Genomic DNA, 21,905 nt, shown 5'->3' on the forward strand with positions numbered 1-21,905 from the left:
TAAAAAAATTGCACCTTGCATTTTTGTCAAATCTTTTGTGTGTATAATGTATAGTACTAGTCCAAAAATATATCCAAAATTCAGAAAGATTGAACCAATGACTCTTACAAATTTAGCCAATACACATCCATACCCCTATGGACAAGTCAAGAGATGTTCCGAAAACTGTAAATATCACCTTTTTGCACCTGGCCTAATCACTCTTTCCATATCAAAATCAGTTAAAATACAACATTCAAAAGATTATTTCACCTCTCTTCTTTTATTTCCACCCAAAAAAAACTAAGAAATGAGTGAGGAAGGGAAAGGAAAAAAATTAAGAAAAAATACACTCTAATTAAAAGGAACTATATTCGTGGACAACGAAAAGCGGGATCATTAATTGTGGTCTTGGGCCTATTAGGGGTCTAAAACTTGACCAATTCTAATAAAACTTGGCATGATTTAAGCTTAGTGTATTATAAAACAGTTTACAAAGTTTCAAAGCCATATGATACCAATTATAAAAAATGTGGCATTTTTTATATCTGAACTTTGGGTGCTGAATTGTGGCGTTGAATTAGAACAATTTCAACTATCAAATTTGGGCTTCTAAAAACCAAAATATACCAAAACTTACATTTTTTAATGTTTCTATGTATAAGTTATCACCTATTAAAAGCAACAGATAGCATACTTCATGTTTCAGACTTATAAAAAATGGCCAGAAGTAAATTTTATATGAGCCTGTGCCAAAAAATAGAGGTTTTCAAATGAATCGAGGCCTTATATGAAATGTAATATTTTTCACTTACCACAATTTTCTGAAGTTGTTAAGTTATAAAAACACCTTTTACATGTTATAAATGTACTTTTAATGGAAATATAAGTTTCAAATAGCATAACACATGTGAATAAAATGGTCTTCAGCAATGTCAAGCTTAAAAAAACAGGTTGTAAATTTAGGTCGTTCCCCACATTTGCATATTAAAAAGCATATAAATGATATGGTAGATAGAAATATGCTTCTTTTTGCTCAAATCTTTGTTTAGATATGATAAAACATGGAGCCTGGATGTAACATGACTGTCACTTTCAACTATATATGTAGACAGTATGATTTGATGCAAAGTTATTTACTTTACTTTTTAAAACCGGCATGAAATTTCAGCCTCAAAAGGCCAATATTTTAACCACTAGCTATCAAACAAAAGAAAATAAAGGTAGTCTGTGAAACAGACAAGGTCAAACAACCAGTAATAAGTGCTTTTGATACAGATTCAGTGAAATCTGCTAAAAGGAATTCAAGTTGTATGTGCATAGAACCTCATTTTTCACTTGCTTCATACTGACCGTTAGACTAAGACCATTAAAGCAGCACATTTTGCACTCTTATTCTGATTTTATCTACTTTTTTTTGTCTTCAGTGTTCAAAAATGAGTTAAACATCTACATTAGATATCACAAACACAAATAGAAAACCAGAAAAATCTGTCAGAGAGAAAGTAAGCATGCTACTTTTGTAAAAATATTGAAACAACTGAAAAAGTTCAATTTTGGGCATGTAGGCTGAAATGTCACTTTTTTACAAAATTTCTATCAAATAAAAGTGGAAATCATTTATTCTCATGTAGTTTGACAAATTAATACCAATAAAAATTCAGGGAAGTTGTCAAAGTACAAATTCAATATTTCCTGAATTCACCTCTTAGGGGTCTAAAACTTGACCAATTCTAATAAAACTTGGCATGATTTAAGCTTAGTGTATTATAAAACAGTTTACAAAGTTTCAAAGCCATATGATACCAATTATAAAAAATGTGGCATTTTTTATATCTGAACTTTGGGTGCTGAATTGTGGCGTTGAATTAGAACAATTTCAACTATCAAATTTGGGCTTCTAAAAACCAAAATATACCAAAACTTACATTTTTTAATGTTTCTATGTATAAGTTATCACCTATTAAAAGCAACAGATAGCATACTTCATGTTTCAGACTTATAAAAAATGGCCAGAAGTAAATTTTATATGAGCCTGTGCCAAAAAATAGAGGTTTTCAAATGAATCGAGGCCTTATATGAAATGTAATATTTTTCACTTACCACAATTTTCTGAAGTTGTTAAGTTATAAAAACACCTTTTACATGTTATAAATGTACTTTTAATGGAAATATAAGTTTCAAATAGCATAACACATGTGAATAAAATGGTCTTCAGCAATGTCAAGCTTAAAAAAACAGGTTGTAAATTTAGGTCGTTCCCCACATTTGCATATTAAAAAGCATATAAATGATATGGTAGATAGAAATATGCTTCTTTTTGCTCAAATCTTTGTTTAGATATGATAAAACATGGAGCCTGGATGTAACATGACTGTCACTTTCAACTATATATGTAGACAGTATGATTTGATGCAAAGTTATTTACTTTACTTTTTAAAACCGGCATGAAATTTCAGCCTCAAAAGGCCAATATTTTAACCACTAGCTATCAAACAAAAGAAAATAAAGGTAGTCTGTGAAACAGACAAGGTCAAACAACCAGTAATAAGTGCTTTTGATACAGATTCAGTGAAATCTGCTAAAAGGAATTCAAGTTGTATGTGCATAGAACCTCATTTTTCACTTGCTTCATACTGACCGTTAGACTAAGACCATTAAAGCAGCACATTTTGCACTCTTATTCTGATTTTATCTACTTTTTTTTGTCTTCAGTGTTCAAAAATGAGTTAAACATCTACATTAGATATCACAAACACAAATAGAAAACCAGAAAAATCTGTCAGAGAGAAAGTAAGCATGCTACTTTTGTAAAAATATTGAAACAACTGAAAAAGTTCAATTTTGGGCATGTAGGCTGAAATGTCACTTTTTTACAAAATTTCTATCAAATAAAAGTGGAAATCATTTATTCTCATGTAGTTTGACAAATTAATACCAATAGATCATTCAGGGAAGTTGTCAAAGTACAAATTCAATATTTCCTGAATTCACCTCTTAGGCCACAGACCACAATTAAATTCCCCTATTAGTTCTTTATAACGTTTTGTTTCATTAAAAAAATTGCACCTTGCATTTTTGTCAAATCTTTTGTGTGTATAATGTATAGTACTAGTCCAAAAATATATCCAAAATTCAGAAAGATTGAACCAATGACTCTTACAAATTTAGCCAATACACATCCATACCCCTATGGACAAGTCAAGAGATGTTCCGAAAACTGTAAATATCACCTTTTTGCACCTGGCCTAATCACTCTTTCCATATCAAAATCAGTTAAAATACAACATCCAAAAGATTATTTCACCTCTCTTCTTTTATTTCCACCCAAAAAAAACTAAGAAATGAGTGAGGAAGGGAAAGGAAAAAAATTAAGAAAAAATACACTCTAATTAAAAGGAACTATATTCGTGGACAACGAAAAGCGGGATCATTAATTGTGGTCTTGGGCCTATTAGGGGTCTAAAACTTGACCAATTCTAATAAAACTTGGCATGATTTAAGCTTAGTGTATTATAAAACAGTTTACAAAGTTTCAAAGCCATATGATACCAATTATAAAAAATGTGGCATTTTTTATATCTGAACTTTGGGTGCTGAATTGTGGCGTTGAATTAGAACAATTTCAACTATCAAATTTGGGCTTCTAAAAACCAAAATATACCAAAACTTACATTTTTTAATGTTTCTATGTATAAGTTATCACCTATTAAAAGCAACAGATAGCATACTTCATGTTTCAGACTTATAAAAAATGGCCAGAAGTAAATTTTATATGAGCCTGTGCCAAAAAATAGAGGTTTTCAAATGAATCGAGGCCTTATATGAAATGTAATATTTTTCACTTACCACAATTTTCTGAAGTTGTTAAGTTATAAAAACACCTTTTACATGTTATAAATGTACTTTTAATGGAAATATAAGTTTCAAATAGCATAACACATGTGAATAAAATGGTCTTCAGCAATGTCAAGCTTAAAAAAACAGGTTGTAAATTTAGGTCGTTCCCCACATTTGCATATTAAAAAGCATATAAATGATATGGTAGATAGAGATATGCTTCTTTTTGCTCAAATCTTTGTTTAGATATGATAAAACATGGAGCCTGGATGTAACATGACTGTCACTTTCAACTATATATGTAGACAGTATGATTTGATGCAAAGTTATTTACTTTACTTTTTAAAACCGGCATGAAATTTCAGCCTCAAAAGGCCAATATTTTAACCACTAGCTATCAAACAAAAGAAAATAAAGGTAGTCTGTGAAACAGACAAGGTCAAACAACCAGTAATAAGTGCTTTTGATACAGATTCAGTGAAATCTGCTAAAAGGAATTCAAGTTGTATGTGCATAGAACCTCATTTTTCACTTGCTTCATACTGACCGTTAGACTAAGACCATTAAAGCAGCACATTTTGCACTCTTATTCTGATTTTATCTACTTTTTTTTGTCTTCAGTGTTCAAAAATGAGTTAAACATCTACATTAGATATCACAAACACAAATAGAAAACCAGAAAAATCTGTCAGAGAGAAAGTAAGCATGCTACTTTTGTAAAAATATTGAAACAACTGAAAAAGTTCAATTTTGGGCATGTAGGCTGAAATGTCACTTTTTTACAAAATTTCTATCAAATAAAAGTGGAAATCATTTATTCTCATGTAGTTTGACAAATTAATACCAATAAAAATTCAGGGAAGTTGTCAAAGTACAAATTCAATATTTCCTGAATTCACCTCTTAGGCCACAGACCACAATTAAATTCCCCTATTAGTTCTTTATAACGTTTTGTTTCATTAAAAAAATTGCACCTTGCATTTTTGTCAAATCTTTTGTGTGTATAATGTATAGTACTAGTCCAAAAATATATCCAAAATTCAGAAAGATTGAACCAATGACTCTTACAAATTTAGCCAATACACATCCATACCCCTATGGACAAGTCAAGAGATGTTCCGAAAACTGTAAATATCACCTTTTTGCACCTGGCCTAATCACTCTTTCCATATCAAAATCAGTTAAAATACAACATTCAAAAGATTATTTCACCTCTCTTCTTTTATTTCCACCCAAAAAAAACTAAGAAATGAGTGAGGAAGGGAAAGGAAAAAAATTAAGAAAAAATACACTCTAATTAAAAGGAACTATATTCGTGGACAACGAAAAGCGGGATCATTAATTGTGGTCTTGGGCCTATTAGGGGTCTAAAACTTGACCAATTCTAATAAAACTTGGCATGATTTAAGCTTAGTGTATTATAAAACAGTTTACAAAGTTTCAAAGCCATATGATACCAATTATAAAAAATGTGGCATTTTTTATATCTGAACTTTGGGTGCTGAATTGTGGCGTTGAATTAGAACAATTTCAACTATCAAATTTGGGCTTCTAAAAACCAAAATATACCAAAACTTACATTTTTTAATGTTTCTATGTATAAGTTATCACCTATTAAAAGCAACAGATAGCATACTTCATGTTTCAGACTTATAAAAAATGGCCAGAAGTAAATTTTATATGAGCCTGTGCCAAAAAATAGAGGTTTTCAAATGAATCGAGGCCTTATATGAAATGTAATATTTTTCACTTACCACAATTTTCTGAAGTTGTTAAGTTATAAAAACACCTTTTACATGTTATAAATGTACTTTTAATGGAAATATAAGTTTCAAATAGCATAACACATGTGAATAAAATGGTCTTCAGCAATGTCAAGCTTAAAAAAACAGGTTGTAAATTTAGGTCGTTCCCCACATTTGCATATTAAAAAGCATATAAATGATATGGTAGATAGAAATATGCTTCTTTTTGCTCAAATCTTTGTTTAGATATGATAAAACATGGAGCCTGGATGTAACATGACTGTCACTTTCAACTATATATGTAGACAGTATGATTTGATGCAAAGTTATTTACTTTACTTTTTAAAACCGGCATGAAATTTCAGCCTCAAAAGGCCAATATTTTAACCACTAGCTATCAAACAAAAGAAAATAAAGGTAGTCTGTGAAACAGACAAGGTCAAACAACCAGTAATAAGTGCTTTTGATACAGATTCAGTGAAATCTGCTAAAAGGAATTCAAGTTGTATGTGCATAGAACCTCATTTTTCACTTGCTTCATACTGACCGTTAGACTAAGACCATTAAAGCAGCACATTTTGCACTCTTATTCTGATTTTATCTACTTTTTTTTGTCTTCAGTGTTCAAAAATGAGTTAAACATCTACATTAGATATCACAAACACAAATAGAAAACCAGAAAAATCTGTCAGAGAGAAAGTAAGCATGCTACTTTTGTAAAAATATTGAAACAACTGAAAAAGTTCAATTTTGGGCATGTAGGCTGAAATGTCACTTTTTTACAAAATTTCTATCAAATAAAAGTGGAAATCATTTATTCTCATGTAGTTTGACAAATTAATACCAATAAAAATTCAGGGAAGTTGTCAAAGTACAAATTCAATATTTCCTGAATTCACCTCTTAGGGGTCTAAAACTTGACCAATTCTAATAAAACTTGGCATGATTTAAGCTTAGTGTATTATAAAACAGTTTACAAAGTTTCAAAGCCATATGATACCAATTATAAAAAATGTGGCATTTTTTATATCTGAACTTTGGGTGCTGAATTGTGGCGTTGAATTAGAACAATTTCAACTATCAAATTTGGGCTTCTAAAAACCAAAATATACCAAAACTTACATTTTTTAATGTTTCTATGTATAAGTTATCACCTATTAAAAGCAACAGATAGCATACTTCATGTTTCAGACTTATAAAAAATGGCCAGAAGTAAATTTTATATGAGCCTGTGCCAAAAAATAGAGGTTTTCAAATGAATCGAGGCCTTATATGAAATGTAATATTTTTCACTTACCACAATTTTCTGAAGTTGTTAAGTTATAAAAACACCTTTTACATGTTATAAATGTACTTTTAATGGAAATATAAGTTTCAAATAGCATAACACATGTGAATAAAATGGTCTTCAGCAATGTCAAGCTTAAAAAAACAGGTTGTAAATTTAGGTCGTTCCCCACATTTGCATATTAAAAAGCATATAAATGATATGGTAGATAGAAATATGCTTCTTTTTGCTCAAATCTTTGTTTAGATATGATAAAACATGGAGCCTGGATGTAACATGACTGTCACTTTCAACTATATATGTAGACAGTATGATTTGATGCAAAGTTATTTACTTTACTTTTTAAAACCGGCATGAAATTTCAGCCTCAAAAGGCCAATATTTTAACCACTAGCTATCAAACAAAAGAAAATAAAGGTAGTCTGTGAAACAGACAAGGTCAAACAACCAGTAATAAGTGCTTTTGATACAGATTCAGTGAAATCTGCTAAAAGGAATTCAAGTTGTATGTGCATAGAACCTCATTTTTCACTTGCTTCATACTGACCGTTAGACTAAGACCATTAAAGCAGCACATTTTGCACTCTTATTCTGATTTTATCTACTTTTTTTTGTCTTCAGTGTTCAAAAATGAGTTAAACATCTACATTAGATATCACAAACACAAATAGAAAACCAGAAAAATCTGTCAGAGAGAAAGTAAGCATGCTACTTTTGTAAAAATATTGAAACAACTGAAAAAGTTCAATTTTGGGCATGTAGGCTGAAATGTCACTTTTTTACAAAATTTCTATCAAATAAAAGTGGAAATCATTTATTCTCATGTAGTTTGACAAATTAATACCAATAGATCATTCAGGGAAGTTGTCAAAGTACAAATTCAATATTTCCTGAATTCACCTCTTAGGCCACAGACCACAATTAAATTCCCCTATTAGTTCTTTATAACGTTTTGTTTCATTAAAAAAATTGCACCTTGCATTTTTGTCAAATCTTTTGTGTGTATAATGTATAGTACTAGTCCAAAAATATATCCAAAATTCAGAAAGATTGAACCAATGACTCTTACAAATTTAGCCAATACACATCCATACCCCTATGGACAAGTCAAGAGATGTTCCGAAAACTGTAAATATCACCTTTTTGCACCTGGCCTAATCACTCTTTCCATATCAAAATCAGTTAAAATACAACATCCAAAAGATTATTTCACCTCTCTTCTTTTATTTCCACCCAAAAAAAACTAAGAAATGAGTGAGGAAGGGAAAGGAAAAAAATTAAGAAAAAATACACTCTAATTAAAAGGAACTATATTCGTGGACAACGAAAAGCGGGATCATTAATTGTGGTCTTGGGCCTATTAGGGGTCTAAAACTTGACCAATTCTAATAAAACTTGGCATGATTTAAGCTTAGTGTATTATAAAACAGTTTACAAAGTTTCAAAGCCATATGATACCAATTATAAAAAATGTGGCATTTTTTATATCTGAACTTTGGGTGCTGAATTGTGGCGTTGAATTAGAACAATTTCAACTATCAAATTTGGGCTTCTAAAAACCAAAATATACCAAAACTTACATTTTTTAATGTTTCTATGTATAAGTTATCACCTATTAAAAGCAACAGATAGCATACTTCATGTTTCAGACTTATAAAAAATGGCCAGAAGTAAATTTTATATGAGCCTGTGCCAAAAAATAGAGGTTTTCAAATGAATCGAGGCCTTATATGAAATGTAATATTTTTCACTTACCACAATTTTCTGAAGTTGTTAAGTTATAAAAACACCTTTTACATGTTATAAATGTACTTTTAATGGAAATATAAGTTTCAAATAGCATAACACATGTGAATAAAATGGTCTTCAGCAATGTCAAGCTTAAAAAAACAGGTTGTAAATTTAGGTCGTTCCCCACATTTGCATATTAAAAAGCATATAAATGATATGGTAGATAGAGATATGCTTCTTTTTGCTCAAATCTTTGTTTAGATATGATAAAACATGGAGCCTGGATGTAACATGACTGTCACTTTCAACTATATATGTAGACAGTATGATTTGATGCAAAGTTATTTACTTTACTTTTTAAAACCGGCATGAAATTTCAGCCTCAAAAGGCCAATATTTTAACCACTAGCTATCAAACAAAAGAAAATAAAGGTAGTCTGTGAAACAGACAAGGTCAAACAACCAGTAATAAGTGCTTTTGATACAGATTCAGTGAAATCTGCTAAAAGGAATTCAAGTTGTATGTGCATAGAACCTCATTTTTCACTTGCTTCATACTGACCGTTAGACTAAGACCATTAAAGCAGCACATTTTGCACTCTTATTCTGATTTTATCTACTTTTTTTTGTCTTCAGTGTTCAAAAATGAGTTAAACATCTACATTAGATATCACAAACACAAATAGAAAACCAGAAAAATCTGTCAGAGAGAAAGTAAGCATGCTACTTTTGTAAAAATATTGAAACAACTGAAAAAGTTCAATTTTGGGCATGTAGGCTGAAATGTCACTTTTTTACAAAATTTCTATCAAATAAAAGTGGAAATCATTTATTCTCATGTAGTTTGACAAATTAATACCAATAGATCATTCAGGGAAGTTGTCAAAGTACAAATTCAATATTTCCTGAATTCACCTCTTAGGCCACAGACCACAATTAAATTCCCCTATTAGTTCTTTATAACGTTTTGTTTCATTAAAAAAATTGCACCTTGCATTTTTGTCAAATCTTTTGTGTGTATAATGTATAGTACTAGTCCAAAAATATATCCAAAATTCAGAAAGATTGAACCAATGACTCTTACAAATTTAGCCAATACACATCCATACCCCTATGGACAAGTCAAGAGATGTTCCGAAAACTGTAAATATCACCTTTTTGCACCTGGCCTAATCACTCTTTCCATATCAAAATCAGTTAAAATACAACATCCAAAAGATTATTTCACCTCTCTTCTTTTATTTCCACCCAAAAAAAACTAAGAAATGAGTGAGGAAGGGAAAGGAAAAAAATTAAGAAAAAATACACTCTAATTAAAAGGAACTATATTCGTGGACAACGAAAAGCGGGATCATTAATTGTGGTCTTGGGCCTATTAGGGGTCTAAAACTTGACCAATTCTAATAAAACTTGGCATGATTTAAGCTTAGTGTATTATAAAACAGTTTACAAAGTTTCAAAGCCATATGATACCAATTATAAAAAATGTGGCATTTTTTATATCTGAACTTTGGGTGCTGAATTGTGGCGTTGAATTAGAACAATTTCAACTATCAAATTTGGGCTTCTAAAAACCAAAATATACCAAAACTTACATTTTTTAATGTTTCTATGTATAAGTTATCACCTATTAAAAGCAACAGATAGCATACTTCATGTTTCAGACTTATAAAAAATGGCCAGAAGTAAATTTTATATGAGCCTGTGCCAAAAAATAGAGGTTTTCAAATGAATCGAGGCCTTATATGAAATGTAATATTTTTCACTTACCACAATTTTCTGAAGTTGTTAAGTTATAAAAACACCTTTTACATGTTATAAATGTACTTTTAATGGAAATATAAGTTTCAAATAGCATAACACATGTGAATAAAATGGTCTTCAGCAATGTCAAGCTTAAAAAAACAGGTTGTAAATTTAGGTCGTTCCCCACATTTGCATATTAAAAAGCATATAAATGATATGGTAGATAGAAATATGCTTCTTTTTGCTCAAATCTTTGTTTAGATATGATAAAACATGGAGCCTGGATGTAACATGACTGTCACTTTCAACTATATATGTAGACAGTATGATTTGATGCAAAGTTATTTACTTTACTTTTTAAAACCGGCATGAAATTTCAGCCTCAAAAGGCCAATATTTTAACCACTAGCTATCAAACAAAAGAAAATAAAGGTAGTCTGTGAAACAGACAAGGTCAAACAACCAGTAATAAGTGCTTTTGATACAGATTCAGTGAAATCTGCTAAAAGGAATTCAAGTTGTATGTGCATAGAACCTCATTTTTCACTTGCTTCATACTGACCGTTAGACTAAGACCATTAAAGCAGCACATTTTGCACTCTTATTCTGATTTTATCTACTTTTTTTTGTCTTCAGTGTTCAAAAATGAGTTAAACATCTACATTAGATATCACAAACACAAATAGAAAACCAGAAAAATCTGTCAGAGAGAAAGTAAGCATGCTACTTTTGTAAAAATATTGAAACAACTGAAAAAGTTCAATTTTGGGCATGTAGGCTGAAATGTCACTTTTTTACAAAATTTCTATCAAATAAAAGTGGAAATCATTTATTCTCATGTAGTTTGACAAATTAATACCAATAGATCATTCAGGGAAGTTGTCAAAGTACAAATTCAATATTTCCTGAATTCACCTCTTAGGCCACAGACCACAATTAAATTCCCCTATTAGTTCTTTATAACGTTTTGTTTCATTAAAAAAATTGCACCTTGCATTTTTGTCAAATCTTTTGTGTGTATAATGTATAGTACTAGTCCAAAAATATATCCAAAATTCAGAAAGATTGAACCAATGACTCTTACAAATTTAGCCAATACACATCCATACCCCTATGGACAAGTCAAGAGATGTTCCGAAAACTGTAAATATCACCTTTTTGCACCTGGCCTAATCACTCTTTCCATATCAAAATCAGTTAAAATACAACATCCAAAAGATTATTTCACCTCTCTTCTTTTATTTCCACCCAAAAAAAACTAAGAAATGAGTGAGGAAGGGAAAGGAAAAAAATTAAGAAAAAATACACTCTAATTAAAAGGAACTATATTCGTGGACAACGAAAAGCGGGATCATTAATTGTGGTCTTGGGCCTATTAGGGGTCTAAAACTTGACCAATTCTAATAAAACTTGGCATGATTTAAGCTTAGTGTATTATAAAACAGTTTACAAAGTTTCAAAGCCATATGATACCAATTATAAAAAATGTGGCATTTTTTATATCTGAACTTTGGGTGCTGAATTGTGGCGTTGAATTAGAACAATTTCAACTATCAAATTTGGGCTTCTAAAAACCAAAATATACCAAAACTTACATTTTTTAATGTTTCTATGTATAAGTTATCACCTATTAAAAGCAACAGATAGCATACTTCATGTTTCAGACTTATAAAAAATGGCCAGAAGTAAATTTTATATGAGCCTGTGCCAAAAAATAGAGGTTTTCAAATGAATCGAGGCCTTATATGAAATGTAATATTTTTCACTTACCACAATTTTCTGAAGTTGTTAAGTTATAAAAACACCTTTTACATGTTATAAATGTACTTTTAATGGAAATATAAGTTTCAAATAGCATAACACATGTGAATAAAATGGTCTTCAGCAATGTCAAGCTTAAAAAAACAGGTTGTAAATTTAGGTCGTTCCCCACATTTGCATATTAAAAAGCATATAAATGATATGGTAGATAGAGATATGCTTCTTTTTGCTCAAATCTTTGTTTAGATATGATAAAACATGGAGCCTGGATGTAACATGACTGTCACTTTCAACTATATATGTAGACAGTATGATTTGATGCAAAGTTATTTACTTTACTTTTTAAAACCGGCATGAAATTTCAGCCTCAAAAGGCCAATATTTTAACCACTAGCTATCAAACAAAAGAAAATAAAGGTAGTCTGTGAAACAGACAAGGTCAAACAACCAGTAATAAGTGCTTTTGATACAGATTCAGTGAAATCTGCTAAAAGGAATTCAAGTTGTATGTGCATAGAACCTCATTTTTCACTTGCTTCATACTGACCGTTAGACTAAGACCATTAAAGCAGCACATTTTGCACTCTTATTCTGATTTTATCTACTTTTTTTTGTCTTCAGTGTTCAAAAATGAGTTAAACATCTACATTAGATATCACAAACACAAATAGAAAACCAGAAAAATCTGTCAGAGAGAAAGTAAGCATGCTACTTTTGTAAAAATATTGAAACAACTGAAAAAGTTCAATTTTGGGCATGTAGGCTGAAATGTCACTTTTTTACAAAATTTCTATCAAATAAAAGTGGAAATCATTTATTCTCATGTAGTTTGACAAATTAATACCAATAGATCATTCAGGGAAGTTGTCAAAGTACAAATTCAATATTTCCTGAATTCACCTCTTAGGCCACAGACCACAATTAAATTCCCCTATTAGTTCTTTATAACGTTTTGTTTCATTAAAAAAATTGCACCTTGCATTTTTGTCAAATCTTTTGTGTGTATAATGTATAGTACTAGTCCAAAAATATATCCAAAATTCAGAAAGATTGAACCAATGACTCTTACAAATTTAGCCAATACACATCCATACCCCTATGGACAAGTCAAGAGATGTTCCGAAAACTGTAAATATCACCTTTTTGCACCTGGCCTAATCACTCTTTCCATATCAAAATCAGTTAAAATACAACATCCAAAAGATTATTTCACCTCTCTTCTTTTATTTCCACCCAAAAAAAACTAAGAAATGAGTGAGGAAGGGAAAGGAAAAAAATTAAGAAAAAATACACTCTAATTAAAAGGAACTATATTCGTGGACAACGAAAAGCGGGATCATTAATTGTGGTCTTGGGCCGAGTGTGTGATTTGAACTCTTTATTTTAGCAATTAGATTTTGCCTGTTTACCAATCATGCATATCGGTACACAGGTAACACTTATCTATAAATAGCCGAAACTCCTAAAATTTGTAAACACACACGTGATTATTTCACATTCAATCCAGTCGCCTTACGGTTTATACACGAAAACATAGGATAACACCGCGCCTGCTTTTTTCTTTTGGTTATAGATATTATTTCTTAGTAAGATAATCAAAAGGCAGCAAAAACATTAAAAACGGAGATATCCAAATCATTTACCGGTATTTTCAATTAATATTAGTTTACAATGGAATCTTTATCTCAGGGGGCGGCGGCACTTCGACCTTTTTATGGTAGGGATGACTAGCTGAGACATCCAATATCCCACCCTTTTCATATATTTTGAATAACAGAAGAGTCATACTTTTTTACAATAATTATACCTACATATAATATATATAGCTATCATTGTTACGCTTTTCATAGTGAGATAAATAGAGTTGACAAATTGTCTTAAGCATTAACGACAGTAATTTTAATTGCATCTGTAAAAAATATCGACATCTGATTAGTTTCAGATTCACAATCATCAACCTTCTTATATATTTCACCTAAATTTCTCTACCAGCGGCTCATCTGCTTCCACTCATTATAATACGTGCCCCCTCCACATACCCCTCTACCTATCTCTTCCTATCAAGATAGCAGACGTTGAAGAACAGAAGACAAAAAACAATTCCAAAGGGGAATATAAGAAGAATAAAAAAGCTACTCACAGACGAGTAAAGCAATTATACATGTATGCTAGCATATTTTAAGCAATATTAAATATTTATGCATGATTCAAAAGGAGATGTGAAGTATACATAATGTATTTAGAAAGCAACCCAATTAAACAAAAAAACAAACAAACAATATACTTCTAAAGTTCAACATACGGTCTTTTACAATAGACATGTCATTACATTATTTTAAGTTTTTTATCCTCCCAAGTCTAGATTCAATATGTAGCATAGTTGTGAATCCATGTAAAAAGTAAAATCACAAAAAAACTGAACTTCAAGGAAAATTCTAAAAGGAAAGTTCCTAATCAAATGGCAAAATCAAAAGCTCAAACACATCAAACGAATGGATAACAATGTCATATTCCTGACTTGGTACAGGCATTTTTTTATGTAGTAATTGGTGGATTAAACCTGGTTTTAAAGCTAGCTAAACCTCTCACATGTATGACAGTCGCATCAATTTCCATTATATTGACAACGATGTGTGAACAAAACATACAGACACAATAGGTAAAAATGTCACAAATAGGGGTACAACAGCAACACGAGCCCCAACAAAAACTAGGGGTGATCTCATGTACTCCGGAAGGGTAAGCAGATCCTCCTCCACATGTGGCACCCGTCTTGTTGCTCATGTTATTACAAAGCCGGTAAATAGTCTAATTCGGTAGGTCACATTCGTGATAAGGGAACGGGATGGTAGTAACGACATAAGGAACATATCCGATATCATCTGTGAAACGGATATTCCATAACGGGCAACCAACTCGTGATGGCGTCCGTAAAATTTACGAAGTGATGATTTCAACTGCACTATTTGGAACTCTTGGTTTAAAAATGAAAAGGTCACAATCGGGAAACTGAAATCATCTCTTTTGTCGTAAAGTTTTGTTTTCAACCGACCCTTATAGTCAATTTCTAGATATAAGTCCTAATCAAATGGCAAAATCAAAAGCTCAAACACATCAAACACATGGATAACAACTGTCATATTCCTGACTTGGTACAGGCATTTTCTTATGTAGAAAATGGTGGATTGAACGTGGTTTTATAGCTAGCTAAACCTCTCACTTGTATGACAGTCGCATCAAATTCCATTATATTGACAACGATGCGTGAACAAAACAAACAGACACAATAGGTAAAAATGTCAAAAATAGGTGTACAGCAGTCAACATTGTGTAATCATCTTAATCACTAAAAAAACAAACAAATGTAACGAAGAGTACAAAAAGGCATACATCAAATTTAACATCCTCATTATGCTTTTTTATTATACGATTTTATTTATCTTTGTAAAATCCACCCATAAAGGATGGAAGGTTTTAAGTACTGGCGTAAAATCGCGCGTTTGAAATTCGCACTAGTAGACATAAAATAACTTTGTCGTTCAAAGTATGACGGGATACATAAGTAGAGAGTCACGTCAAATGGATATCACAAAAAACAGACTTAACAGTAAAAGTAATATTAATAAATAAAATAATTTTGTTGTTCAAAGTCTGACGGGATACATAAGTACAGAGTCACGTCAAATGTTTATCACAAAAAACAGACTTAACAGTAATAGTAATATGATAAATAAAATAATTTTGTCGTTCAAAGTATGACGGGATACATAAGTATATAGTCACGTCAAATGGATATCTAAAAAACAGACTTAACAGTAAAAGTAATATTAACAAAGACAAATAAAAGAATACTATAACACGTTATTAAGATGATAAACAACGTCAGTACGCAGAATCTATACTTCAAGACCATCGTGTATTATTTGTGAAGTTGATACGGAATATTCATCAACAAGGTCTTGGTACCTTCCGATGAACTTTTTTAGAAAAAGGACGAGACGTTCTTTGACATACCCCTTGTTCATCAACTTTCTGCTCACTGGTGACGTTTTACAAAGTCTGAGTAGGAGCTGCAAGCTCTTGAATACCGAATAATAAAATTGAAATCGTCCCGTTTGTCAAAAAATATCTTAATAGCAAAAAAATCGTAAGGGGTTCCGCGGAACCCTGTGTCTCGCCTGCGATTGCTGCTATCAGTGCAAAAGTGTAAAGTTGATTTAAAAAGTTAATCATTTATTAGTATAAAAAACATAAAAAAAATACTTTATAAACATACATATACTATGATCATAATAAAAAAAAAGACATTTATATATCAACATACGACCAGTCTCCAAAAAATGTTATATGTCAATCCAGTATGCCAAGCTTTGAAGGGCAAGTACGATAAGGGCCTTATTCGTCACCCAACATTAAATGGTAATTAGTAAATAAATATGAAGACATGCACAAGTAAAACAATAACAAACGATACAGTATCAAAATGCATGCTTAATAAAGTTTTTTGGTAAATTTTTTTGATTCTATTATGTTGATGGCCTCATAGTGAATCTAAAATAGCATTGCAGAACTTATCACCTTCTTAATAGCAAATGATCTTATAATAATATGATAATTTGAAAAAGAATGGCGAAACTACTATCTTTTGAATTTCAATCGCTTACAATAGGTCTTGTATAACACATCACCTTTTTGAGTATTTTTTTTTCAAAAGTGAAAATAAAACCAAATAATATCAAAAGAGAAACATTTAATTGTAAGAATACCCATTATTCAAATATAGAAAAACAGGCGTTGGGCATTCCACATTGCAGTCCAACTACAATGAATAGACAAGGTATTAAAAAAAACAAGACCATACATATGTAAAGCTTTACATTTTAAGGATCATTTTTAAAAGATGTGAGATACCGTTTGAAATAAATCATTTGTGTTCTTATATGTTTAAATTTTAATACGCTTCATTCCTTGCACTTTTCGATGCCTATTATGAATGAAAAACATTCAGGTGGAAGCGGTCATACTTTTCTAAGACAAAGAAATAAACAAATAACCAAAGAAAAAGTAAACGAACAACATATATATCTGTTTGAAAAATAAAAAAATCGTTAAAAAGGTACAAACGCAGATGAATAGGACAGTACCCCTCCGTTTCCTGTGTAAATACATTCCCCCCAAAAAGATATTGGTAAATCTTAAAAATTGTATAAACCTTTTATAAGTTTTATAATCCACTACAAATTATATACAAGGCTATTCTGAATGAATTAAACTTCAAAGCGAAAACATATTCCACTTTCATTAGCTAAAGACGGCTAGCTTTTTAGAAAAGCTATTACTTGTGATAATAGTTATCAAAGGTACCAGGCTTATAATTTGATTCGCCAGACGCGCGTTTCGTCTGCATAAGACTCATCAGTGACGCTCAGATCAAAATTGTTAAAAAGCCAAACAAGTATAAAGTTGAATACCATTGAATACCAAAAATTCCAAAAAGTTGTGCCAAATACGGCTAAGGTAATCTATGCCTGGGATAAGAAAATCCTTAGTATTTCGAATAATTCATAAGTTTGCAAACAGTAAATTTATAAAAATGACCATATAATTGATATTCATGTCAACACCGAAGTGCTGACTACTGGGCTGGTGATACCCTCGGGGACGAAACGTCCACCAGCAGTGGCATCGACCCAGTGGTGTAAATAGGTACAGATTTAATATTAGTTTATTACAAAACTACTTTTTTATTAAATATTTTGGTTAAAGGGAATCTGACTTACCTTTAGAGTAAAACTGAAAATATAGGCTATATTTTTTAGAAATTATAGGTATGATGTGCAATTACTACATCTAGATATTTAATTGACTTTGTACAGATTGTCCATCAATACTTTAAGACAAGCTCTTAAAATCGAAAAGGCAACATCCATTGAATGTAATTAAAGGAAACAAATAAAGATTTTACTTTAGCTAATTACAATGAAAACGACCAAAAAATAGAAACACCGACTGTTTCTGAATTATAGGCTCCTAACTTTGTATATGTCAATGTAAACTGGGCTTTTAAGCTGTCATCAAAACAAAAATTATTGCATATTATGTCATTGAAGGTGCAATGGATACATTTGCAAGGGGACTGGAAATAGCTGCCAAAATTTTAACAGATGGAGTTATTCCTAGACAAGTCAAGGTAATAGTTATGTATAACATTTATCGCCAAACGAATAGGACTAGTTTTTCAAAAACATGTTCTATATATTGATATTGACCCATCATTCCTACAACGATAAGCTACTTTATCCCCAACGAATGATTTTTTTTTCTAAATTACGTATATACAAAAATGTAATACGTTAGAAAGCGTAATGTACTATTCCCTTCTGCTTAAGGTTGAATTATTTCCTATCTATCCATACATCATGTGTTATTACTGGTATACTATGACTTATTAGTATTAAATATAAAAAGTAATACTCCCTTTCGATTTATGTTGCAGGAAAGATATAGCAGCTATGACACAGGTGTTGGAAAGAAAATTAATAAAGTTCAAACGTCGTTGGAAGAATTAGAGGTAATTAAAATATGTTTATGGGATATAGAATGGCGTCATTAATCTAATATCGGGGGAGATGCAATGGACGGAATATATCACGTTTAATCATGCTCATAGTATATACTCGAATAAATATTTATACTTTCATATAATATTAGCTTGATGTTTCTAGGCCTAGGATCGTAGAATTTGGATCTATAGTATTCCAACACTGTTGTACATTACTGAATCAGACATTTGTAAAATTCAAGTAAGGATTGCTCCATAATTCGTCCGTTTACCATTGGTGTGGTTATCGTTGATATTTCATATAATGCTAAATCATAATTTGTATAAGACAAAATATTGGCACCATACTTTAATAATGTGCAACTTCAGATTTTCAGTAAGTAGATTTTTAAAGTATGTTTTATTTAATGAATATAAATTTGTGAATGAAGTAAATTTACATCAATTAAACGAGTGATAGCTGCAAATATAAGATCTCTTTAATCTTGTAAGTAACAAGTGGACTACAATGTATATGACTAAGTGTAAGTCATTTCTAGATTCTTGATATTGTTTAATCCAAACACACTACTTTAACATGAAACAAATTTTCATAATCAAATACTTCATACCACACTTTGCGATCACTCCTGTTTTTCAAGTAGCCTATCGAGATACTTTAACTATCTATATGACCTAAACTTAAGTCATGTCATTTTTCAAATACTACTTTTCACTAATATACTCAATACATTATTCAACTGTTTTATTTTGTTGCCATGACTGTTGACTGGCCCAACAATCCAAGTTGTCTAGTCCTTAAATAAGATGGTATCGAAATACGTCAAATGTATTATATAATAATATGCCAATACTCTGTATTCTGCATGTTCTGTCAGATTTCTAATGTTACTTTAAAAGAGAGCCGAGAGAAGTCAAGAAGATATTCAAACTCATAAATCGAGTTTAAACTGACAACGCCATGGCACGAAACGAAAAACGACAAAGAGACAAACAACAGTATATGTATTTATCAATTCACATCAAACATAGTAATGATAATAAGCAAAAGAATAATAATAAACATAGTAACAATAATAAGTTATTGTAAGTAGTAGGCAATATTGCATGTTCTTAAGATGTTAGGAAATACAATAGAAAGTTACAAAGAAAAAGAAGAGCCTTTTTGTTTAATTAGCTCTTTGTATTAGGTTTCGAATTTTCAAATATTCTTGGCCTCGAGCATCACTGAAAAGACATTAATTGTCGAAATGCGCATCTGTTGCAGTAACATTGATACCGTTTGTTGTTACTTATAACAATTCATGACAAAGCCAATTATTCTTTGATCTCATCTAAAGAATCAGACTTTACAAAAAAAAAACATAAAGAAAATCAGGTATGTTATATCGCCAAAACCTTTTTGCACTGCGTAGTTCCATGTGTAAGTACCGCCATCATACATGTATGGCTAAAACAGTGTGTAAAGGTTTGCATTTTTATAACTATTCACAATGGATTATGCGCGCAATTACAGAGTTATTGTCGGTTTTTTTCTTATCTAATATACATACTGCTCCTTGGAATTGACAGTTTAAAGTCGGTCATTAGTTTCAATCTGCTATTACCAAAAATGATTGTGTAAGCAGCAACCTTCAAGATCAGAGAGTTATCACTCAAGGGAAATCTGTGGGAAATAGTGTTTCCTGGAATAGTTTTCACACTTACCCAGATTTTCACTAGAACAAAGCGGTTAAAGCAAAATTGATTCTCTTCCAGATTGATGTTCTTATTTATCTTAAAATATTTTTAAGTCAATTCCTTCTACCGCGGTAACATATTATAACGAGTCAATTTCCAAGGTAAAATATCATGACCTATTTGTTTAAGGACATAGCACGGTGAAATATGATTTAACTCCTCATTTAAAGGGTCCTCTACTTAATGTGTCTGTTACTACATTAAATGTTTTGCCCTCTGTTTACGGGGATCATTACTGCTGTAGAATAAAATGCCTCCGTTTAAGGCGTCTGCTCCAATATTAAATATAATAACACCACGATTTAAGGCGTTTGTTCCCACGACTGTAAAATATCTCAATTTCAATCAGGCGTCTGTTTACACGATAAAATATTATACATGTACCGCTTCTGTTTAAGTAGTGACTACTATACATAACGGTTTGGTGTATTGTATTTAAATTATTATATATTTTCTTTTTAGGAATATATAATGAAGAAAGGAGAACCAGAAGTTGCCTCAGGCCGACAAGAACACTATGAATCAATGCTCAATTCTTACATGTGAAGAACAATGTTTAATTTAGATGTTTTAGTAGATATCTGAAGATTGATTTAGATACTTAATTCTGTAGCAGTTTGTTCATGATAGGATTCGTTTTATTAAAATGTAAAATTCATTACATCGGTTTTGTAGTTACTTAATATGTTTCCATTCGATGCATATTGTTTAATGAATTCTTTTGCAGTTGAGAGGTTTCATTTATTTCTATAAATGGACAATTAAGTCATTTATGCCAAGTAAATCAAAATTCATTGTGCTCTTTATCTGAGAATATTTTTAATTTCCTCTTATTCGTCTGGCAGTTAATCCAATCTTTTATAATATTAGTACTCTACTCATAATGATTTTTCTCATAAAGATTTTAGGTCAGTGTTATGATTTACTGATTTGATATCTGTATTGAGGTGTTGAATGACTGAAATCAACGGAGTCAAAATAAAAATGAGTTAAGAGGCCATGTCAATAAGCATTGATCTTCATACTGTACAAACCTTGAATGTGCAAACATTTAGATTCAGTTTGAAATGCTCTTAAATGATTTGTTATGTCATAGAGTATATGTTAAAGAGAAAAAAAATTCAATCATGTCCTTGTATCTTGTATCTAAAGAAAAATGTTCTTGTTAATATGACCAGCTGCGGCTTGGCTGAATACTAAACCATTAATGAAACACAACTTTGCATGATGGTCGAGTGGCAAAGATCACTTTCGTCAAGGATGAACATTCAAACACCTATTTCGTTTCTCGTAATCCACTTACTTACTATTTTTTTAGTGTTCTAAGATCAGCAGCTTACTTATGGTTTTGTTTAAACATTGTAGTTGTATGCCATATAATCATGTGTCACCTCCCACGTAGTCGAGAAAGCGAGACTTGGGTGTTCTGATCTTAGCGTCGGCGTCAACAATTGTTAAATTTTGATTCGGTTAGTTTAAGGGGAACCATAAATGATAAGGCAATAATATTTGG

The 21,905-nt window shown here is 31.0% G+C and overlaps 1 protein-coding gene across 1 annotated transcript in view; it reads left to right on the forward strand.

Moving 5' to 3' along the window:
- Positions 1–21,053, forward strand: part of LOC127732184 (xylose isomerase-like) — a 60,761-nt gene extending 39,708 nt beyond the window's left edge. The window contains exons 13-15 of the mRNA XM_052241255.1: positions 18,201–18,280; positions 18,587–18,661; positions 20,855–21,053. Coding sequence (XP_052097215.1) covers positions 18,201–18,280; positions 18,587–18,661; positions 20,855–20,938 — 239 coding nt within the window. The 3' untranslated portion in view covers positions 20,939–21,053. The remainder of the gene's footprint in view (positions 1–18,200; positions 18,281–18,586; positions 18,662–20,854) is intronic.
- Positions 21,054–21,905: the final 852 nt, after the last annotated feature.

Source organism: Mytilus californianus, unplaced genomic scaffold, assembly GCF_021869535.1.
Source record: "Mytilus californianus isolate M0D057914Y unplaced genomic scaffold, xbMytCali1.0.p SCAF_1, whole genome shotgun sequence".
Taxonomy (NCBI): domain Eukaryota; kingdom Metazoa; phylum Mollusca; class Bivalvia; order Mytilida; family Mytilidae; genus Mytilus; species Mytilus californianus.